Raw genomic sequence first — 24,886 nt, 5'->3', positions numbered from 1 at the left:
TGTATGTAACTAATCTGATGGGGACGTGGAGAACCTTTGTATCTAGCTCAGGGATTGTAAACGCACCAATCAGCACCCTGTCAAAACAGACCACTCGGCTCTACCAAGCAGCAGGATGTGGGTGGGGCCAGATAAGAGAATAAAAGCAGGCTGCCCAAGCCAGCAGTGGCAACCCGCTCAGGTCCCCTTCCACACTGTGGAAGCTTTGTTCTTTTGCTCTTTGCAATAAATCTTGCTACTGCTCACTCTTTGGGTCCACACTGCTTTTATGAGCTGTAACACTCACTGCGAAGGTCTGCAGCTTCACTCCTGAAGCCAGCGAGACCACGAGCCCACCGGGAGGAATGAACAACTACAGACGCGCCACCTTAAGAGCTGTAACACTCACCGCGAAGGCCCGCAGCTTCACTCCTGAGCCAGCGAGACTACGAACCCACCAGAAGGGAGAAACTCCGAACACATCTGAACATCAGAAGGAACAAACTCCAGACGCGCCACCTTAAGAGCTGTAACACTCACTGCGAGGGTCTGCGGCTTCATTCTTGAAGTCAGTGAGACCAAGAACCCACCAATTCTGGACACACTACTATGAACACCTTTACACTAATAAACTGGAAAACCTAGAGGAGATGTATAAATTCCTGGAAAGATACAACCCTCCTAGCTTAAATCAGGAAGAATTAGAAACCCTGAACAGACCAATAACAAGAAGGGAGATTGAAATGGTAATTAAAAAAATACCAACAAAAAAAAGTCCAGGTCCAGGCGGATTCACAGCTGAATTCTACCAGACATTCAAAGAACTGGTACCAATCCTATTGACACTAATCTACAAGATAGTGAAAGAGGGAATAATCCCTAAATCATTCTATGAAGCTAGTATCACCCTAATATCAAAACCAGGAAAGGACATAACAAAAAAGAAAACTACACACCAATATCCCTGATGAACACAAATGCAAAAATCCTTAACAAAATACTAGCTAACCAAATCTAACAGCATATCAAAAAGATAATCCACCATAAACAAGTGGGTATCATACCAGGGATGCAGAGATGGTTTAACATGTGCAACTCAATAACTGCGATACACCACATAAACAGAATTAAAAACAAAATCACATGATCATCTCAATAGACGCAGAAAAAGCACTTGACAAAATCTAGCATCCCTTTATGATTAAAACCCTCAGCAAAACCAGCATGCAAGGGACATACCTCAATGTAATAAAAGCCATCTATGACAAACCCACAGCTAACATAATATTGAATGGGGGAAAAGTTGAAAGCATTCCTCTGAGAACTGGAACAAGACAAGGATACCCACTCTCACCACTTCTATTCAACATAGTACTGGAAGTCCTAGCCAGAGCGATCAGACAAGAGAAAGAAATAAAGGGTATCCAAATCGGTAAAGAGGAAGTCAAACTGTTTGCTGATGATATGATCGTATACCTAGAAAACCCTAAAGACTCCCCCAAAGGCTTCTAAAACTGATAAGTGAATTCAGCAAAGTTTCAGGATACAAAATTAATGTGCACAAATCAGTAGCTCTGCTATACACCAACAGCAACCAAGGTGAGAATCAAATCAAGAACTCAACCCCTTTTACAATAGCTGCAATGAAATAAAATAAAATAACATAAAATAAAATAAAATACTTAGGAATATACCTAACCAAGGAGGTGAAAGACCTCTACAAGGAAAACTACAAAACACTACTGAAAGAAATCATAGACAATACAAACAAATGGAAATACAACCCATGCTCATTGATGGGTAGAATCAATATTGTGAAAATGACCATACTGTCAAAAGCAATCTACAAATTCAATGCAAATCCCATCAAAATATCACCATCATTCTTCACAGAACTAGAAAGACCAATCCTAAAATTCATGTGGAACCAATTAAGAGCCCACATGTGCAAAGCAAGACCAAGCAAAAAGAACATATCTGGAGGCATTACATTACCTGACTTCAAACTATATTATAAGGCCATAGTCACCAAAACAGCGTGGTACTGGTAAAAAAATAGGCACATAGACCAATGAAACAGAATAGAGAACCCAGAAATAAACCCAAATACTTACAGCCAACTGATTTTTGCAAAAGCAAACAAAAACATAAAGTGGAGAAAGGACACCTATTCAACAAATGATGCTGGCATAATTGGCAAGCCACATGCAAGAGAATGAAACAGGATTCTCATCTCTCACCTTATATAAAAATCAACTCAAAATGTATGAAGGACTTAAATCTAAGACCTGAAACTGTAAAAATTCTAGAAGATGGCTGGGCGCGGTGGCTCTCGCCTATAATCCCAGCATTTTGGGAGGCTAAGACGGGCGGATCACGAGGTCAGGAGTTCAAGACTAGCCTGGCTGACATGGTGAAACTCCATCTCTACTAAAAATACAAAAATTAGCTGGGTGTGGTGTTGGGTGCCTGTAATCTCAGCTACTTGGGAGGCTGAGGCAGGAGAATCGCTTGAACCTGGGAGGCGGAGGTTGCAGTAAGCCAAGATCACGCCACTGCACTCCAGCCTGGGTGATAGAGCAAGACCCTATCTTGGGGGAAAAAAAAAAATTCTAGAAGAAAACATCAGAAAAACTCTTCTACATATTGGCTTACGCAAAGACTTCATGACCAAGAACCCAAATGCAAATGTGACAAAAACAAAGATAAACAGGTGGGACTTAAACTAAAGAGCTTCTGCACAGCAAAAGGAACACTCCGCAGAGTAAACAGACAACCCACAGAGTGGAAGAAAATCTTCACAATCTATACATCAGACAAAGGACTAATATCCAGAATCTACAATGAACTCAAACAAATTACAAGAAAAAAAAATTCCATCAAAAAGTGGGCTAAGGACATGAATAGACAATTCTCAAAAGAAGATATACAAATGGCCAACAAACATGAAAAAATGCTCAACATCACAAATGATCAGGGAAGTGCAAATCAAAACCACAATGCAGCCCGGGCGCGGTGGCTCACACCTGTAATTCCAGCACTTTGGGAGGCCAAGGCAGGCAGATCACCTGAGGTTAGGAGTTTGAGACCAGCCTGGCCAACATGGTGAAACCCTGTCTCTACTAAAAATACAAAAATTAGCTGGGCATGGTAATGCATACCTGTAATCCCAGCTACTACTTGGGAGGCTGAGGTAGGAGAATCACTTGAATTCAGGAGGTGGAGATTGCAGTGAGCCAAGATCATGCCACTGCACTCCAGTCTGTGCGACAGAGTGAGACTCCATCTCAAAAAACAAAACAAAACAGAACAAAACAAACAAACAAACAAAACCCCTGGCGGCCAGGCATGGTGGCTCATGCCTGTAATCCTGGCACTTCGGGAGGCTGAGGCAGGCAGATCACGAGGTCAAGAGATTGAGACCATCTGGCCAACATGGGGAAACCCCGTCTCTATTAAAAATACAAAAATAAGCTGGGCGTGGTGGCACACGCTACTTGAGAGGCTACTCGAGAGGCTGAGGCTGAGTAGTCCCAGCTACTCGAGAGGCTGAGGCTGGAGAATCACTTGAACCCAGGAGGCAGAGGTTGCAGTGAGCCAAGATGGTGCCATTGCACTCCAGCCTGGCGACAGAGCAAGACCTCTGTCTCCAAAAAAAACAAACAAACAACAAAAAAAAACCCACAATGCAATACCACCTTACTCCTGCAAGAATGACCATAAAAAAAAAAAATAGATATTGGTGTGGATGCAGTGAAAAGGAAACACTTCTACACTGCTGGTGGGAATGTAAACTAGTACAACCACTATGGAAAACAGTGTGGAGATTCCTTAGAGAACTAAAAGTAGAAACTACCATTTGCTCCAACAATCCTGCTACTGAGTATCTATCCAGAGGAAAAGAAGTCATTAAATGAAAAAGACACTTGTACACGCATGTTTATAGCAGCACAATTACCAGTTGCAAAAATGTGAAACCAGCCCAAATGCCCAACAATCAACGAGTGGATAAAGAAACTGTGGCATATATATACAATGGAATACTACTCAGCCATAAAAAGGAATGAATTAATGGTATTCACAGCAACCTGGATGGATCTGGAGAATATTACTCTAAGTAAAGTAACTCAGGAATAGAAAACCAAACATTGTATGTTCTCACTCATAAGTGGGAATGAAGCTATGAGGATGCAAAGGCATAAGAATTTCACAATGGACTTAGAGGACTCGGGGAAAGGGTGGGAGGGAGGTGAGGGATAAAAAGACTACAAGTTGGGTTCAGTGTATATTGTGTGGGTGATGGGTGAACCGAAATCCCACAAATTACCACTAAAGAACTTACTCATGCAACCAAATACCACCTGTTCCCCAAAAACCTATGGAAATTAAAAAAAAATCTAGACAAGGACATTGATTTCTACCCACTGTCAGACATCAAGTTCGTGATGATGCTTGTGATGACAAAATAATATGTATGGATAAAATTAAGCCTCTGCTATCAAAAGGTCATAGTTTAACGGTCTATTGATCCTTGGCACCACAGTTGTGGCTGGAGCTGTTGTGGAACGCTGGGCTGGGTGTGTTCAGACCACAAAACTTAGACTGTAAAAAAATTTAACGCAAGCTAATTGAGGCTTCCTGTCCATCTAGATCTCTCAGCAATCATGAAAATTTCAGTTTAGATGGTGGGCAGTCTCCAAAAAGCCTATTGTCATGATCGTAATTAATAAGTAAAGTGCTTTCAGAGTGACACCAACACCAGCTGGTTTATGGCATTGGTAACTTAGCAGGGAAGGAGAGACAGGGAAATGACAAAAAGAGCACATTACAGATGGGCATTAAAAAACCTTGAGATCAAGGAATCTGACCTGAATTAAACGAGCAGATGCAGAACGGGGGTGGTTCCTTTGGAAGCACGCTATAAATACCACAGCCTTCCCGACAGGACTAATATTAACGGTCTGACTGATGTTTTGTCCCCTCTTTGTTTTATTTGGATGTTCTGACTAATCTGAGTGTTTGGCTCCAGATATGCAGTGGGCCAAGGGGAAAAGGAGCCCCACAAAGTGGGTTTACAGGAATCGAATTTGGGATCCAAGTCACTGCTACTTGACTCTTGGGATGGGAAGAAAAATTGGAGAGTTCAGCACATTGCTGATTGTTCCCCCACATTTATTTTTTGTTTTCGTCATGATATAATTTTAGCTAGGTATAAGATGACTCATTGAGAGACTACATTTCTTGGACTCCTCACAGTTAGGAGTGACTATGAGGCCAAGTTTCTTGCCAATGAAATGTGAATTGAAGTGATGAGTGCAGCTCGTATGTCACTTGCCTAAACAGAAATTGCTTGCCTTTCAAGTCTTCTCTGCCTACTGGCAGCCCAACTTTAACCAGGTACACAAAGACCACACCCTGAGAAAGGGCAACAAGATGAAAGGCACTTCGTCCTGGAGCAGATTCCCATCAGCCTGGACCACTCACCTCTAAGCTGTTCCATGACAAAGAAACGCTCTTCTATCTTTTATTGATCTTTCCATGGCTCGATTACAGCAGCAGCTTAAATTGTAGGCTTGGCAATATAGTGAGTAAAGAAGCAGCTGCATCAGGAACTGAAAAATGGCTCTTTGGGTCATTGTTTCATCAAATTCCTTTCCTTTGCCTTTTTATTTGTCCCTTATCCCCTACCTGCAAAGGACCAGTCCAATGCTGGGAGATTATGTTTAGGCACTGAGCTCAGAGCCAGAAGCAAAATTGGTGTACGTGCACAGTCATCCCTCGGTACCAAGGGGATTGGTTCCAGGACCCCAAGGATTCCAAAATCCATGGATGCTTAAGTCCCTTCCTAAAATGGGGTAGTATTTGCATATAACCTACACACATTCTCCTGTATACTTTAAATCATCTCTAGATTACTTCTAATATCTAACACGATGTAAATACTAGCAAGTAGTTATTATACTATATTAGTTTTTTGAATTTGTGTTCTTTAATTGTTTTTCTATCCCCAGATATTTTTGATCTGCACTCGGTTGAATCTACAGATGTAAAACCCACGGATGCAGACGGCTGACTGTGGCTAGAAAATGTGCTGCAGGGAGCACGTGGAAACAGCTGATGAGCACCTGCAGCCACTGTTTGGTAGCAGCTGGGGTGTGCTGCCTGCAGTTCACCCATCAGTCAGTGAGTGCCTTGTGTGTGGTGTTGGGTTGGCTCTGAGGGCTTGGGGCAGGGGGACGTTTGATGGCCATGAGAAGATAAGCTGGAGTTAAGTACTGCCTTGTCCTTCTTCTGCTGATGAAATTATTGCCCTGGAGACCCTGCATTGCTGTAGGGAAGGCCATGATGGCTGAGGAATAAAAAGGAGAGTGAGAAGAGAGAGAAGGCTGGTATACTTAATAAAGGAAAAGAAGAGTTTTGTCAAAAAATAGTGTTTTTGGCCAGGTGCAGTGGCTCACGCCTGTAATCCCAGCATTTTGGGAGGCCGAGGCAGGCAGATCACCTGAGGTTGGGAGTTGGAGATCAGCCTGACCAACATGGAGAAACCCTGTCTCTCCTAAAAATACAAAATTAGCTGGGTATAGTGGCGCATGCCTGTAATCCCAGCTACTCGGGAGGCTGAGGCAGGAGAATCACTTGAACCTGGGAGGCAGTGGTTGCGGTGAGCTGAGATCGTGCCACTGCCCTGGGCAACGAGAACGAAACTCCGTCTCAAAAAAAAAAAAAGTATTTTTAAAAATTGGTCTGGAAGTGTTATAGTTCAGTAAGTCAGTCTGGATCCTTAATACACTCTGATGCTGGCCCTAACTGGTTCTCTCAGGCCTCTTTACAGCTCCCTCCTACATCCTTGTCCTATAAAGAGGGCACAGATACTCTCTGCATTAGAGCCACATGGTGTTAGTGGGAAATAAAGTTGATTAAGAACATTTACAAGCAGCAAAGTAGTGAAATGCCATGGCTTTCTGAGCTCTCATGATAGCAGTAAGAGGGATGCATGGTTGGCTCGAGCCCAAAGCAGAAAGGGCTCTAAGACAGGGCCCCTCCCCTCAAGGTTCTGCCATAGGAACTTCCGGGTGGAGGAAGTGGCCTTGTTGCAAAGGCTCAGCAGCTGGTACTGCCTGTCCTGCCATCAAGCTAACTGGGGACCTGCTGAACCAGCTCTCTGCTTAGCTAAAAGAGGGTAGGAAATGCGTGTTTGAGGCCTTCTGGTTTGCTCTCTTTGGTTATGCCCAGGCTCCTGGCCCCTGGGAGCTAGTCCAGGATCCTCTAAACAAGAAAGAAAGGTATTTTCCAATCTGGGCATTAGGAGGCATTTAATGTCCTTTCTACCTCCCCAATTTAATGCCTTATTGTCCTGTTCATTTTGATGTACTCAGCCCCAGAATATCTCCCTTTAGACAATTTGGTCTTTAAATCAGCAAGTCACTACAACTTAAGTATCTAACCATGTTTAGCTTACGTTGACCTCTGGAGACATCACATATTCTGCCTTTATTTCTATATGTTGAATGTTTTTGACATCTATTAATTGAAAGTACGTTAAAGGATGATTTATATAAGAGGATATAATCATGACTCTCATGTAACTATAAAATGAACAGACATAGAAGATTTTATTTAACTCATTATTTAGTTAAGGGACCAGTAAGATGTTACAACTTGTTCAAATAAGGACTTGATTTATAGAGATTTATACTCTCCACAGCACTAAAGGAATAATTTGCATAGCTATGGACAGGAAAGATGCATTGCTATCAGTTTTCTATGTGTTAACATCTACTATTACAGAATTGTAAAATAGCCTAAAGACGATCAAAGGCATACATCCCTATAGGATCAGACAATCCCTGGAGGACCTGCTGGACAAGGCTTAGCATTCTATTGAAAGAACACCCAGTAATCTATTTTGCTCATTTCAAAGTTTGATGATTTTTCCTGACCATCTTCCTTCTCCTTGTTATTACATATAATTCTAAAGATTATTCTTGATCACAAAAAAAGGCTGGGGTCCTTAGATTTGGCTGATTGCTTCTACAGTGCATCAAGAGAGTTATGCATCATAGAGGCCTCCTTTGAAGTTTGCTTTGCAAAACCTAGAGCCATACAGTGTTGAATGATTCCAAATTAGCTTCTGCCTAGAAGTTATCATAAGGAATCTCAGATTGGACTTCTAAAAGTGTCTGTTATTTTCTTTTCTTTTTTTGGGATGGAGTTTCGCTCTTTGTTGCCCAGGCTGGAGTGTAGTGGTGTGATCTCGGCTCACTGCAACTTCCACCTCCTGGGTTGAAGCGATTCTCCTGTCTCAGCCTCCCGAGTAGCTGAGATTACAGGCACTCGTCACCACACCGAGATAATTTTTGTATTTTTAGTAGGAACAGGGTTTCACCATGTTGACCAGGCTGGTCTCGAACTCCTGATCTCAGGTGATCCTCCCACCTTGGCCTCCCAAAGTGCTGGGATTACAGGTGTGAGCCACCGTGCCCGGCCATGTCTATTATTTTCTATCCTGCTAAGATTAGGAGACCAAGCCCAAGAAACTCCACCAAATTTTACCTGCAGTACCTATAGATTTGAGTGAATTCCTTTCTTCTAGAGGTTTCAGAAAAATACCCCCAAGTACTTGCCTAGAAGTGACTTTCCTTACTAACTGTAAGACTGGACACTATAAACTGGACCTACGTCAGGTTTCCTGAGAGGACATTGTAGGCATTGGTTCCGTAAGTACAGCCAACCTTTATTCCTTAAAATGGCTTGTCACACCTCGTTAAATGAACATTATGCTCAAATAGGGCATTCAAGGCAAGGCTTTCATTGCATAATTGATGCTTCCAGCTGTATTTTGGCAAAAGGGAGGACAGATTCTTACTAAACCTATGCTAACAACTATATTGCCAAGAAATGTAAACAGACTGGGTAAGAGTTTCTGAATTCAAAGAAGGAGAATCGTGTTAGTGAGAATCATATATAATTTAAGAATACTTCATTTTGGTTTATAAAAGCAGAATTTAAAAACTTATTGTGAATTACAGATAGCATAAGAAGAGAAAGAAAAGGCTTCTTACAATCTGGGAACAGAACGTTAAAACAACTACATTTCAAATAACCCCAACAAAATTTCATCAATTTTTTTTCAGTCTTGTGTAATTAATTCTCATTCTATTGGATCTTGGGTTAGCAGTTGTGTGAAACCGCTTTTCAGCTATAGAGTTATGGGAATCCCGACTCAGTTTACCGGTACAGTCTGAAAGTTATCAAAACCATGTCAGCTCAGCTTTGAAGAGTCAATAGTTTGGAGTACCTAGTGCAGTCTCTTCCACGAGGCTCTGAGACTGTCTTTTGATGAAGACACAAGCTCCGGCCTGTAGATTATAGCAGAGTCTTAGAGTAAGTATCAAAGCAAAAGAAAAACTGTCTACAAATAACACAGACTTGAGGCTACAGTTAATTTATTACTGGTATTTTTCAAATGTGGAAAGTGCAGCAAGGTTCATGATAAGAGTAATACAACTGACAAGGAAATTTACTTGTTTCTGCGCCAAAGACAAAAAAACCTCTTCCCCAGTTGCCCTCCCAATCTCAGCCATATAGACAGCCCACGCAGGTACCGAGCCCTGGGGTTTCAGGGATTCGGCCGCAGGAAGTGGGGGCAGGAAGCTGTCCAAATCCAGCCCTCAGCTAAAGCAAATAATAATGGCCGTAAGCTTAAAATAGATCCAGGGAGGAGCTCATTAACGTGAACATAGAAAGCAGTTCCGCACCTCTGGCCTTACTCCTTTTGGAAATTGCTTCGGTCCATTTTTACTTCCTTTTATTCGACGCACCAGAAAATAAGACTTTTACCAACATTTTTACCGCATTTGACGATGAACTAATTTAGACTGGCTAAAATAATTGTTCCACTGGGACACAGGAATTCAACCTCAGTTCAGAAAATCCCTGACATCTGACGTAGGAGGATTTATAGGTTTAGTGGAAATTGCTTTCTCCTGCTCTCCAGATTGCATCCTGTGGGTTGATTTTTTTTTGCATGAGTAAACATCCTTCTAATAATGAACAGACCAATAATGTCTTAAGAGAGAAAAAGAACAACCTTTTCCTTTTTGCTGTTTCTGGAGAGAGCTGTTTGAATTTGGAAACCCATGTGGGCTGTCCCAAATATGAGATTTGGCATCTTTCTTTTGTGGTGGGGATGGGTTTTGGCCACTGAAAGCAGAGTGCACTGGCCCGGAAGAGAAGTCCACGAGACGTCTAAGAAAGGCAGGTGAGTGGACATTTAGGGATAGAGGATTTAGGAAAAGAGGGTGCACAAAGTGGGCTTACAGTGTTGTTCTAGAAACTGAGCATCATTTCCAGCGTATGGTGTTTTGTGTGGATGCCTTTTTCTTCCCCTTCCCTTTGTTCTCCTGCCGCCACCCTTTTAGAAAGTTAGAATTAAGTTTTCTTTTAAAACGATGCCAGATTAGATCATTTTATCAGTGCATTTTTAAAATTCCTTGTGAATTGTCCTGGGTGAAAGGTAGGTTCTGGAAAATAGAATATATGCACATTTAAAAAAAATATCAAGGGCAATTGTTTGCTGTCTGTGTCCTAGGGTTAGAACAACTCTGTGAATTCTCAAATTACCAATGGGACCTGTATTTCATGAGAATGATTCTGCTCTAATTATTTCTGTTAGCTTTGTGAATCACTTTTTAATATTTTAAAAGAGAGCAGCTTTCTCCAAGCTGTGTGACTAGAAGGATCATTATTAGATGGTTCTGTACCTATAAATTGGGAGGGCCGGGGACGGAGCTGCCTGCAGGCAAGTGCTTGCCTGTGGTCAACACCAAAGGTGCGTGCTGCCGTGTCTGCCAGCACTTGCAGAGGGAGCTGAGACAGGAAACCAGGTTCCCCACCAGCCCCTTAGTACTTGGCCTCACCTGGGCCATTCTGACGGCAGCACTGGCAATGTCTATCTGGGATGCACACCTGCTTGCCCGGCATCAGTCAATAATACAGGAGACTTGAAGACAACCTAATCCAGTGCTCTCTCTGTACTGATGAGGAAATGGAGACAGTAGGGCGTTATTGATTCTTGGTCCTTTATTAGCCTTACCTTTAAATTGAACTTCACTTTTCTTTGAGTGTAAATATAAATAGAGTCTGAGAGATCAGTGAATATGAAAAGAAATCTAGCTTTTGGGAGTTTGGGGTTAGGAGGAGGGCTGTGTGTCTAGCACCTCAGTGCCCTCCCTCGGGGGCTGGAGGGAGCCCTCCTCACATGTGCTCCCAAACAGCCAGCTGTAGCTCACAGCGTTTGTTTCAAGCTGTTCTTAACAACATCACAAAACTAGGAGCTGAAATATCCAGTGGTCATGGTGAGCTCTGGGGTACCAAGGGAGGCCACTGTGCCCTATTACCATCAGAGTCAAAAGTTGCTTGGGCAAACACTGGAACTTGTGGAGTGGTGCAGCCGTAGAGATTATTTGATCCAAATGTGCTTATAGGGATTAAAAGCAACAAAAACAACAACAACAAACTCTGTTGGTCTTCATCAAAAACTTTTCCCAAGCCAGAGTTAGAGTGGCAACCTATTCGCAAATTTCAGTGATTAAGAAGTCTAAGAGAGTGAAATAGACTTTCTTTTAAATAATTTATTTTAAAAATATAAATTTTAAGTGACAAATTATGATTGTATATATTAATGGGGTACATACAAAATGATGTAAGGATATATACATACAATGTGGAGTGATTAAGTCTAATGAATGTATCCATTACCACAAATATTTACTATTTTTTTGTGGTGAGAACCTTTGAAATTTACTCAGCACTTTTGCAATATACAATACACTATTTTTAACTATGGTCACCATGCTGTGCAATATGTCTCAAAAAACTATTCCTCCTGTCTAACTGAAACTACCTCTTGGCCAACATCTCCTCATACCCTCAATCTCCCAGCCTCTGGTAACCAACATTCTGCTGTCTGTTAATATGATTTCTATTGTTTTAGATTTCACATACAAGTGAGATCATATGGTGTTTGTCTTTGATGCTTGGCTTATTTCATTAAGCATAATGCCCTCCAGGTTTATCCATGCTGTTGCAAATGACAGAATTTCTTTTTCTAAGGTTGAATAGTATTCCATTGTATACCACATTCTCTTTATCCATTCATCCATTGATGGACACTTAGGTTGTTTCTATAACTTGGCTATTATGAATAATGCTGCAGTGAAAATGAGAGTGCAGATATCTCTTCAACAAACTGATTTTAAGTCCTTTGGATATATACCTGGACATGGGATTGCTGGATCATATGGTAATTCTGTTTTTAGTTTTTAGAGGAACCTCCATCTAGTTTTCCATAGTAGCTGTGCTAATTTACATTCCCACCAGTGGTGTTACAAGGGTTTTCTTTTCTCCACATCTTTGCCAAGGTTTGTTATTGTTCATCTTTTTAAGTTTGTTTTGTTTTTTTGTTTTAGAGACAGAGTCTTGCCCTGTTACCTAGGCTGGATTGTAATGGTTTCAAGTGATCCTCCCACCTTAGCCTCTTGAATAGCTGGGACTACAGGTGCACTACCATGCCTGGCTAATTAAAAAAATTTTTTTTTCTATAGACAGGGTCTCACTGTGTTGCCCAGGCTGGTCTTGAGCTCCTGGCTTCAACTGATCCTCCCACCTTGGCCTCCGAAAGTGCCAGGATTACAGGCGTGAGCCACCATGCTTGGCCATCTTTTTGATAATAGCCATTCTGACTGGTGTGAGATGATACCTCACTGTAGTTCAAATTTGCATTTCCCTAATGACTAATGATGTTGAGCATTTTTTCATATATCTGTTGGCCACTTGTATGTCTTGTCTTGAAAAATGTCTATTCAAGTCCTTTGCCCATTTTTAATCAGGTTACTTGTTTTCTTGCTATTGAGTTGTTTGAGTTTCTTATATATTTTAGATACGAACCCCTTATCAGATGTGTATGCCTTACAAATATTTTCTTCCAATCTGCAGGTTGTCTCTTCACTGCATTAGTTATTTATTCTGCTGTGCAGAAGCTTTTTAGTTTGATGTAATCTCCATTTGTCTATTTGCTTTTGTTGCCCAAGCTTTTGGAGTCAAATGCAAAAAATTCACTGCCTAGACCAATATTGCGTAACTTTTCTCCTATGTTTTCCTCTATCAGTTTAACAGTTTCAGGTCTTATACTTAAGTCTTTAATCCATTTTGAGTTGATTCTTGTATATGGTGTGAGATAGAAGGTCCGATTTCATTCTTCTGCATGTGGATATCCAGTTTTCTCAACATATTTATTGGAGAGACTTTTTTTTTCCATTGTGTGTTTTTGGGACCTTTGTTGAAAATCAATTGATTGTAAATGTATGGGTTTATTATTAGGCTCTCTCTTCTGTTTCACTGGTTGATGTGCATCTATATTCTAGTTCCATGATGTTTTAATTACTATAGCTTTGTAATATAGCTTGAAATCAGGTAGTGTGATGCCGCCAGCTTTGTTTTTTTTGCTCAAGATCATTTTAGCTATTTGGGATTGTTTGTGGTACCATATGAATTTTAGGATTTTTTTTTATGTTTATGAAAAATGACTTGGAGTTTTGACAGGGATTACATTGAATCTGTAGATCACTTTGGGAGTATGGACATTTTAACAATATCCATTCTTTCAATCCATGAACATATGTTTCCATTTATTTGTGTCTCCTTTAATTTCTTTCATAGGTGTTTTATAGTTTTCATTGTACAAATTTTTCACTTCCTCAGTCAAATTTATTCGTTAGTCTTTTTTTTGTAACCACTGTATATTGGATTTTTTTTAAATTTCTTTTTTTAGATAGTTTGTTGCTACTGTATAGAAACACTTCTGATTTTTGCATGTTGAATTGAATCTGCAACTTTATTGTATTTGTTCATTAGTTCTGACAGTTTTCTTGGTGAAGTCTTTAGGGTTTTCTATATATAAGATCATGTCATCAGCAAACAGCAACAATTTCACTTCTTTATCTCCTGTTTCTATGCCTTTTCTTTCTTTCTCTTGTCTAACTGCTTTGGCAAGGACTTCTGGTACTATGGTTGAATAGAAGTGGTGGGAGTGAGTCTTGTTACTGATCTTAGGGAGTGAAATAAAATTTCTTTGTAATTTTACTTTTAAAAACTTTCATTTCTTTAGTTAGGAAAGACACATATAACTATTATTTAAATTTACCAAAAAAAGAGAAAAAAAATTTAAAAATACCGAAGAATTACCCATAATCTCCAAGCCCAGAAGTAAGTTTGTTAACATTTTTGTGTATTTTCTTCTTGTCTTTTTTGGTAAGCGTATACTGAATACTAAGTAGTTTGGAATTATGCTATGCATATAGTTTTATAACCTTATTGTATTTAATATAATATTGTCTGCATGTTCACTTATTTTAAAAGTCAATAGAATTATCATTTGATTGGCTGCATAATAATGCAAATATGTAAATTAATGCACAGTGTGCCACCATTTAAGTGTTTTCCTCTATTTACAGACATTTGGTTGCTTCCTCTTTGTTATTACAAATATTCTGTATGTATGTCTTTGTATATAAGAAGAGTTGTTCACATACATAATTACTTAATTAGGATAGACTCCTGGAAGTGTTCTTGATCAAATGGCACAAGAACATTGAAAGCTCCAGATATATGTGGGAAAATTTCTATCCAGAATGTTAGGTGGACCCAACTTATACCCCACCAGCCAGGTTAAACTTCATTTTTATGTAGCCTAAACTTTTAAAGGGCTTACTTAATTTCATCCAGACTCTAAATCCATAAGCTGCTGGTAATTTGTATCCAGGTTTATTTACATGGTCATGCTAATAAAATCGCTTAGGTAAACATGGGCACACCAGGGGGTGAGTCCAGTGAGGTGCCTAGGGTGCAAAACTGAAGGAGGTGTTACACGCCCCAGAGAGTGACTGGTTCTTTACATTTTACTCCCTACACACCTTACCTGCCTCACTCTAGTCTCCACCCCAGCAAATAATTCATGTTTTCCCAGAATCTCCACAGGAGGCACATCCAGATAGGACCCATCTTCACCAATCATGCAGAATCAAGATCAGAATGCCAGGGCACTGGGCAATGTTTCTAGAATCAATCAAAACTTGCTGTCTCAGGCCGGGCATGGTGGCTTATGCCTGTAATCCCAGCACTTTGGAAGGTTGAGACATGAGGATAACTTGAGCCCAGAAGTTCAAGACCAGCCTGGCGAACAAAGTGAGATCCCATTTCTATAAAAAGTACAAAAAAAATGTAGCTGGGCATGGTGAGGTGTGCCTGTAGTCCCAGCTACTCAAGAGGCTGAAGTGGGAGAATGGCTTGAGCCTGGGATGTCGAGGCTGCAGTGAGCCGTGATCATGCCACTGCACTTCAGCCTGGGCCCATCTGACCCTGTCTCAGGAAAAAAAAAATAAATAAAATAACCCAAAACTTACTGTCGGTCCTCTCCTCCTCTCTTCCCTGGAAGAATGGAAACATAACTTGTCTACACTATGGGCCCCTGGACAATGCCAGCTCAGGCTGTGGGAGGGCAAACTGATCCTACCAGAAGCTGGAAGTACATTATCATGCATTCTTTGTCACGCTAAAGAATTCACGTTTATTCTGAAGGTGAAGAGGAGCTGAATGGTCTCAGCAGATTTCCATTTCAGAGAGACGATGCTTGCTCAGCAGCATGATGGAACACCAGGAAGGGGGCTAGAGGGGAAACAGAGAAAGTAATCCAGAGTCTATGACCAGAGTCTGAGGCCAGGTAAGAGCTGGTGCAAAGCTCATTCACAGTGGAATGAACAGGATGGGGATGGGGGAGGAATGAATATGAGAGCTTTCAAGGAGCTAGAATGGTCAGAATCTGATTGGCTTCAGGGTGAGAGAGAAGTTTAGGGTGAATGTTCGGCAGGTATTTGGATTGTGCAACTGGGTAGATGATGATGCCAGGAAGGAGAGCAGGCGGAGGAGTAGGTTTGGGGGTGAAGGTGATGAGTTTGGTATGAACATATGGACCTAGATGTGCTTGCAAGATACCAAGAGACAGCTGTCCAGTCAGCAGGAAGGGATATAAGTCTGCAGCTCAAGAAGGAAACTGGGCCTGGAGAATTAGATTTAAAGGGAGTCCCCATAGGTGGCAATGGATGAGGTGGCCAGAGACAGCATGTGGCATGAAACAAGGACCAGATCAAGGACAGACCTTGGGGAAGAACAGCATTTAAGGAGAAGATAAAGGAAGGGGACTCAATGAAGAGCTGGAAATGAGTGATCAGAGAAAGGGGTATAGAACTGGAACACAGAGATGTTGAGGATGTTAAGAGGCCCATTTTTTCGACAGTTATCAAGTGCTTATTACAGGGCAGGCACTACATTGGGCAATGAGCTCTTTACCAGTCACAAAATGAGATGCAGGCTGTGCCATCAGACGCTTTCCGACTAGGAAGGCGTTCTAGCAAGGTGTCAAGGGTTTTAAGAAGGAGGGAGTGGTCAATAGGGTCAGATCACTCCAAGGTCAAAATCGACTAGGTAGAGGACTGAGAAGTGAGCCCTAGATATGGTAGCTACGTGTTATTAATGATCATCCCAAGAAGAGACAGATGTCAGTGGGTTGAGGAGAGGAGAAGAGAAAATGGAGTGAATATAGACAGTATTTACAAGAAACTTGGTGTGAACTGAAAGACTGAGACGGGATGAAGGTGAGAGGGGAAGACAGGAGAGTTTTAGGGTAGGAGGGACTTTGGAGGGTTCAAAGGATGAAGAGAGGGCAGGGGCGGCAACAATGTGGCATGAGGAGTTGCTGTCAAATCCCTGTCTTGCATGACAAAGAGAAAGCTGTGGGATTATGGACTGGGTCTCTGATCACCCTCAACGCCTTGAAATTTGATTTTCTCTTAAATTAGTAGTTTTCTCTTAAATTAGTAGTGTTCTCTTCATCTTGTCCCTCTGCTCCCTAGAAAGTTTGCTTGAACTTTCGAGTCCCCACTTTGTGCTTCCTGGTCTTTGTCTCCCTGCTGATTACGACCTGCGCCTCCTCCTTGCAGTCTCCTAAGGCCTCTGCACCTGCTGCTCCTGTGCTCACAACACCATTCTCTTTCTTATTTCTCTGACCCATTTCTTTTCTTCCTCCAATATTTAGCAGAGGTGTCACCTCCTCTGAGAGGCCTTCCTTGGCCCTCCCTCACCCCCTGCCTCTCAAGTATCAATTAGGAAGCTTACTTCTGAGCTTCTGCAGCTCTCCACCACCCTTCTCTGCAAGGACTAATCACTCAGCATTGCCTTTTTAATCTCATTTTTCTCTGCTTCTAGACTATGAGTCCCTTGAGGGTGCATTTATCCTTGTTTCCCCACAATCAAGAACAATGGTGAATGTTCATGAAATGTTGGGCATGAACAAATGGGTGAATCTTGACCCTTGCTATTTCCTGTACTTCATTCATTCATTCAACAAATATGTATTGAGGGCACTATACTCCAGGCACTGTGCCCATGGCTTGGGAGGCAATGGTAAGCAAAATAGACCTGCTCCTCCCCTCGAGGTGCTGACAGTCTAGTGGGGGAGACAGACCTTAATCAGACCATTTTTGCAGAATGCAAAAATTGAAAATTTTGCAGAAGACTGGGCATGATGGCTCACACCTGTAATCCTTGCACTTTGGGAGGCCCAGGCAGGAGGATTGCTTTATCCCAGGAGTTCGAGACCAGCCTAGGGAATATAGTGAGACCCCCATTTCTACAAAAACAAGCACAATTAGCCAGGTGTGGTGGCACACACCTGTGGTCCTAGCTACTCGGGAGGCTGAGGTGGGAGGATCACTTGAGCCTGGGAGGTCGAGGCTGCAGTGAGCTGAGATTGCGACGCTGCGTTCCAGCCTGGGTGACAGAGTAAGACCTACCTCCAAAAAAAAAATTTCTGCAGAATGTCAGACCTTCAAGGACCTTAGAAACCCCCTCACTTTAAAGGTGAAAAGAGCAAGGCCCAAAAGGGTACACAAACTTGTGCCATGGTCATATAACATATCCACAGAGCTCCCACAGACCCCATGTTTCCACTTCTGGTGCTCTCCTCTTGCCATCAGAAAATGAAAGAAAGTTATATTGATGAACATAAAACTCAGGCTGAACCAGGTGAAAATGTTTTTGTACGTCACAAACAGTTGAATGTCAGCCATTTCCTGTGGTTCAAATTAACATTTTCTTGCTTAATTCTTACAGCACGCCAGTAAAGTTAGTATTATTCCCCCCATCTTATAGGAAACTGAGACACAGAAAGATCAAATAACCTGCCCAAGGTTAACAGCTAGTTTGTGGCTCCCCTGGGATTCACACTGAAGTCTGACTGATGCCAAGTCTACACTCCTTCCAATACCGTAAGCTGCCTCATCAAATAAATCTAACCTCAAACAAGCAGTGGTGGCTCTTGGGATTGCGGTGATAGCATTGAGAAGACCTCGTGAGTCTTGACTCACCCCTGTTGAAGGCCTGGTCTGTGCTCCACTCCCCAGGCGAGAGGGCAGGAGGTGAAGCGAGGTAGAGATGTTCCATCCGCAATTTCACATTCTGAAATGCATTGCAGGCTGTCCCCTTGACAAACACCTGTTTTTGTTTGTTTGTTTTGTTTTTGTTTTTAGGCAGCTGAGACATTTAATTGGCTATGGGGATTTCACTCAAAAGGCATTTAACAAGAGTCTAAAATGTTGGCATTTGGGTCAAATAGATATCTACAAGTTAGAAAGTAGTACGTTCTATAAGAAATGAGAATAATACAATCTGAGAATTCTAATAGGATAGGTGGACAAAATTCAGAGCTTTAAATTAAAAAAATAAAATAAAGTGACGCAGTGTCTTCAAGTGGGAGGCATATGGTATTTCCAGGCATAGGAATTCAGACATATATGTACAAGGAAAAAAAAAGGGATGATCTAGGCTGAGATTTTTTTTTTTTAAGCCCGCAACTTGGATGATAGGCTGAGATTTTATCTAAGAAGCAGTTAGACAAACATATTCTTGATGTGTTCTTTTTACTCTGTGGCAAGGCAGTAGCAGGCCAGGGCTGTCTGTGTGTTAGGGGCCCACCAAGTTGGTGGAAACAGAAGTCAGTAATGGTGGCAAGAAGGCAGCTTGATCAGATACCCTGAGACCGGATAGAAGCTGATAGGTCAAAGCTAGGCTGGTTCCCCCACCCTAGACAGCCCTCGCAGCCCTTTGGCTTCAGGCAACAGCTCAGATCTCCCTCAGATGTGCAGGCCTCAGAGGTCAAGGAGTGTTCGCACTGTATCAGTCAGGGATCTCCAAAGGAAGAGAACCAGTAGGCTGTCCGCATCCATATCCTTAGGCGTTTCTCTGTCTGGATCACACATTTGTGGGGGCTGCCAAGTCTGAGATCTTCAGGGCAGACCAGCAGGCTGGAAGTTCTGGCAGAAGCTGGCGTGTTGCCATCTTGAGTAGGAAGGCAGTCTGGAAGCGAATTCCTCCTTCTTCGAGAAACCTTAGTCTTTTCTCTGAAGGCCCACAACTGACTGGATGGGGGCACCCCACATGATGGAGGGTAATCTGCTTTACTTAAAGTCCGCTGATCTAAATGTTAATCACATCTTTTAAAAATATCGTCACAGTAACATTTAGACTGATGTTTGACCAGAACCAGTACCATGGTCTAACCAAGTTGACCCATAAAATTAACCATCACACATTTTAGAGAACATGATTTGAAAAGCACAGTATTAGTTACCAAAAATCCACTTAGGAAGGAATCAAAGGAAATGAACTATTTAATATTTACAGCCAAGGAAAAATACAAAATGCTCAACTCATTATGTGGAAGAATGCACAGCCTCTATAACAATTCAAGAAATGCAATATAAATAACATGATGGGTGCATGCTCATTAAATTAATGAAAGTTAAACACACACACCCAGTGCTAGTGGGTCTATGTGGAACCCACACCCCTGTTGGTGCAGCTCTGGCAGGGAACCTACCCTTCTAGCATCGCCTTCAGCCAACAGGACTAGAGCAGTGAAGAGCCTCTCACATCTCAGGGAGCCTGCCGCCTTCTGGAATGGACTTGAAAGGTTTCGAAGCCATCTCGTTGCCTAATCCCTTATTTCACAGCTGAGGAAACAGACCTGGAGAGAAGCAACCTGCCATCTCCCACCAGTAAGCAAAACGGGTTCAAGGCAGTGTGCTGGCTTCCTAACTGCCTGCTGTCCTCCTGCTGTACCAGGTCATGGCCTCAGAGAGCTGAGCAAAAGAGCTCCATTTTTAAAAATTAGAAATCACAACTTTGGCTGAACACTGGAATCACCTGAGATTTGAAAACTATTGATGGCTGGGTCCCACCCTTAGAGGTTCTGATTTAATTGGTCTGCTCTGTGGCCTGGGATTTTTAAGCTCCTCGGGTGATTCCAATGTGTAATCAGGGCAGAGCATTAGATAGTTGTGTGCTACATGTCAACTACTCTAGCAGCAAATAATTCTTTTTTCTCTTCCTAATTTGAAGACCACTCTCTTTGATGAAGAATAGCAAAGTAAAATTGGATTCTGTTAGCAGAATCTCAGCCTTATTGTAATTGTTTATTAACATTGCCTCAACTCTGCCAGATTCGGTGGCTCACACTTGTAATCCCAGCATTTTGGGAGGCTGAGGCGGGCAGATCGCTTGAGCTCAGGGATTCAAGACCAGCCTGGGCAACATGGCAAAACCCCAACTCCACAAAAAATACAAAACTTAGCTTGGCATGGTGGCACATGCTTGTAATCCCAGCTACTCAGGAGGCTGAGGTGGGAGGATAGCTTGAGCTCAGGAGGTCAAGGCTGCAGTGAGCTGAGATTGTGCCACTGCATTGTAGCCTGGGCAGCAGAGTGAGACCCTGTCTTCAAAAAAAAAAAAAATTAAAATTAAAAAAAATTAAATCTTGCTTCATCTTTTCCAAGTGGTACATTTCCTTCTACTGACTCTCCTAGCTCAGGATGCAACTGGAAAGAATTCTGCTTGTCTTTACCATGTCTCTTGAGTCTAATTTAGACTCTGGCCTCCCTTGACTCATTTCTTATGGATCCCTTCAATTCTGTGCAATACATCTTTGGGTTTGTGCTTCTCCTTCCATATTTGGTACCTGTCTTTGTAAAGTCAATTCTGCACACTGCTAAGGGTTTACAGAGATGTGTAACATAGAGGCCAGGCATGGGGGCTCACAACTATAATCCCAATACTGTGTGAGTTTGAGGCGGGAGGATCCCTTGAACCTAGGATTTGGAGACCAGCTTGGGCAACATAGTGAAACCCCTTCACTACTATTTTTTTTTTTTTAATTAGCTGGGCATGGTGTCACACAACTGTGGTCCCAGCTACTTGGGAGGCTGAGGCAGGAGAATTGCTTTAGCCTAGGAGGTTGAGGCTGCAGTGAGCTATAATTGCACCACTGCACTCCAGCTTTGGGCAACAGAGAGAGATCTTGTTTCAAAAAAAAAAAAAGAGTCTCTCATCTATTGATCCCACGGTGAAGTGAGTGGGATGGTCAGAAGGCCTATCACCACAACAGTACGGTGTGCACATTCTGATGAAAGCATGTAAAGGAGAAAAGCACTGAATTCAGTGGGAAGGAGAAAAGCTCAAGAATGCTTTTGGGAGGAGGTGGTATTTTATCTGGGAATGCGTGGAGTTGTCTGGGTAACAAAGGGTATGAAGAATGATGTGAAGGGCATTCCAGACAGTTGGGACATCGGGAGCAAAGCATAGAGATGTAATTGACAACGGCAAGAAGTTGGGAGCAGAGTGGGACCTGAGCGTGGGAAAGTGATTGGGAGCTTTATTATGGGCCTTACATGCTCAACTTCCACGGATTTTACTTTGAGGATGAAGGGTTTTAAGAGGGGAAGTGACATAATTGTGATTTTCATTCCATGGTGTTGGTGGGATGGTTGGATTAGAGGAGGATAAGACCAGAGTCAGGAAAGCCTGCTGCCTCCCATATGCTAAGTAATGACACCTGAGGCAGGGGGCATGGGGATGGAGAGGGCAAGACAGCAGGGGCGGAGCAGGGGGTGTTGAGAAGGAGGTCAGCCAGGACTGGCTGCCTGACTGCTGTGGGCAGGGCCCCAGTTGGCCTTTCGTGGCCTTTATGCACATCAGAAAAATGTAGCCGTATGAGCAGTACATGTCTAAGAAGTGGAGCTAGAGCCAGTGTTCTCAGTGTCCCTGGAAGAGGATGTGAGAGACGGGGGGTCAGGGGGTAGGGGTGCCAAGGACAGCCTCTGGGTGTTTTGCACTACATACATGGACTTCTTTTCTTGGCTGTTAGAAATGCCGAGAAAGCAAGATAATTTTCATTAGCCAGTTTCTGCTTCCTTGTAAAAATTAAGTTCTCTATCTTCTCAGATGAAATAGTCAGCAAGGTGAAGTGTAACTTATCAGATGCTCACCCATTAGCTGAATGAGCCTTCCAGCAGACTTCCCTCATCACAAACCCCCATCCCTGCTCCAGCTCACCTCCGAGAAAGTTCTGACACCTCTTTTGGGAAAACATCCATGCACAGACTAAGAACTAGAACAAGCAGACATCAAGAAGAAGTCTCATAGGTTGGAATTTGTCATTTTATCCAAAATAAAAGTGGGTGTTCAACAAATGTACACCCTATGTTCAGTTCAAAAAGCTGTCTCGAATGTCATCCTGTATCATCTTAACTTGGTACATGCTTATCCTTTCTTCATAACCTCCTGGGGCTCATTCAATAAATATTTATTTTGCACCAACTTTGTGCAAGGTCCATGTTAACTTCTATATGAGGAGATGATAAGCTCAGACCTTCCACATCTAAGCCAATTTCCTGGCAGTGGGAGGCAAATCTTCCAACGTGATGCTGTGGCCAGCCTTGCTTCCAACCCTGGAGCCAGAACCCCTGGCTCTGACTTCTGGCTCCTTCACTTTTACAAGTTATTTAAAGTCTTTGTGTCTCAGTTTCCTACATATAAAATGGGGATAATGACGAGGCCTACTTCATAGGGTTGTTTTGAGGAATAACCTGAGTTAACACATGGAACGGGAGTTAGCATAGTAACTCGCACATAGGAAGTGCTCAAGCAATGTTAGATTTTCCTGTTATTCGTTTTGTGTAAGACATAATTTCAAGATTAATAATCATACCCTCAGATGGTGAAAAGATGCCAATGACTTGAAAAATATTCCATGATAGATTATAATTTGAGTTTAAAAGAAAGTTTCAAACAGTGTAATTCTCCAAGAATTATAAGAAAATACAGACGCAGAATGGCAGAGGTTACTTCTGAGTTATATTCATCTTCTCCTTTATGATTAGTCTATTTTCTAAATTTTTTTACATAGGCATGTAAACAGGAAAAAAAGTTATTTAATAATATTAAACAATAATGAAAAAGACTATAACTATATCCTATTCATCTGTCTTCTCTTGGCTAGAATCCAGGCTTCATGAAGGCAAAGGCAGTGGCATCTCAGAATTTGACAAACCTTTCGTCAGTGTCTGGTTCCATTTCAGGCTGGCCCGAAGTCAAAGTAAGAGCTGGGCCAAGCTTTTTTCCATTCCAACCTCCTCTTTCATTCCCTCCTGTCTCCCTTTTTAGGTGCCCATCTAGGGGGCTGATTCCTTCCTTCATTCAACTAATAGGTATTGAGGGTCCACAGGGATCCAGCACTGTGCAAGGGACTGAATGCGAAGAGCACTTTGTCCCTGGTGTCCTTCGGCCTCATGCTGCCCATCAACTGTGCTGGCCCATCGCCCAAAGCGCATGCCACTCCCCAGTCTTAGCTCTGTCCACGCCTGCAGAGCACACACCTGTCTCTGCTCCATTTTCTACGGATGACATAATCCCCGTGCATCTGTTCTGATGTGTCCCTGTGCATCAGTTGAGTCCTGGCAGAAAACAGCATTGCCTTCAAAAGGGCTTAACTCATGATGATTGAATAAAAGGACAATTCGAAGAGATGTGGGCAGAGTTTAGTGATCCAGTCAGACACGTTGATGCCCCCAAGGACTAGGAATAGCAGGAAGCCAGGACTACCCCTCGACTAGAAGGGGAAATATTACTATGATTGGAGCTTATTGAAGATACTGTGATTATCAGCAATCACAGAGTAACACAGGCATTGCTAGTCCTGGCATCAAAGCCGGGAGAGAATGAGGAAAAATACCCTGACCTCTTTCTTCCTCTTCCTCCTCTCTCATCTCCTGTTGGTGCCCATTTGGCTGAAATCATGAGCCAAAGAACGAGGATGGTCAAGTGATGCAGTTTACCTAGCAATGTGTTACTCTCCATAATGATGGTTTTATGGTGGATCAAAGTTAAAATGTACACATCCTTAAGAGCCTTCTGAAAGAATGGCGTCCATTTCAGGCCCGGGTAGACCTGTGGGGGAGATATTTTAGCTCAGACCTCTTCAAATTAGGCCTTCCGAGTAATGAATCCTCCAGTTTCTACTGTAGGTACTTGGAAAATGCTCAACAAGAGGCTAAATGAATGCATTGAATCTTCGTAGTTTTTTCTTCTTCTTTTACATTTTATTCTGGATAGATTTGAACCAAATCTGGAGGGAGAGGGGTGCTTGGTTGATTTGAGTACCTAGACTTTCTCTACAATGTCTTTACTTTTTATGTTCATAGTAGGCCTCAAAGACAAAGACGAGAAGTACATGAAGATGCCCACAAGCAAGTCAGGTATGGCCATAAGCACATGCACACTGTTCTGCAGATGTTTCTTCCTTGAACCTCAACTGTAGTGATTTTCAGCAGGGCCCCTCCCTGACCCCTCACCAAGGATCAGAAAGTGGAGGGTGTGGGACCAGAGGAAGGGGAGCCTGAAAGGAGATGGCAGTCGGGGGTTGGGGGGGTGGCTCCTGGATCGAGCTGGTGAGAGAGGATGT

At 42.4% G+C, this 24,886-nt stretch overlaps 1 protein-coding gene across 5 annotated transcripts in view; it reads left to right on the top strand.

Annotated features, from left to right (window-relative positions):
* Positions 1-9,707: 9,707 nt before the first annotated feature.
* Positions 9,708-24,886, top strand: part of GABRR1 (gamma-aminobutyric acid type A receptor subunit rho1) — a 40,397-nt gene continuing 25,218 nt past the window's right edge. The window contains exons 1-3 of one of the 5 annotated variants that reach the window (XM_063665697.1): positions 10,195-10,240; positions 23,426-23,521; positions 24,627-24,680. Coding sequence is in view for 4 of the 5 variants with exons in the window: in XM_054491114.2 (XP_054347089.1) it covers positions 10,119-10,240; positions 24,627-24,680 (176 nt within the window). In the remaining variant the exon portion in view is untranslated. Of the gene's footprint in view, positions 10,241-23,425; positions 23,522-24,626; positions 24,681-24,886 lie in introns of all 5 variants that reach the window. The other 4 variants (XM_063665696.1, XM_063665694.1, XM_054491114.2 and 1 more) reach the window with 4 other exon arrangements.

This window comes from Pongo pygmaeus, chromosome 5 (assembly GCF_028885625.2).
Source record: "Pongo pygmaeus isolate AG05252 chromosome 5, NHGRI_mPonPyg2-v2.0_pri, whole genome shotgun sequence".
In the NCBI taxonomy this organism is placed as follows: Eukaryota; Metazoa; Chordata; class Mammalia; order Primates; family Hominidae; genus Pongo; species Pongo pygmaeus.
Note: the sequence above shows the minus strand (reverse complement) of the source record. Positions and strands in the feature narration are given on the sequence as shown.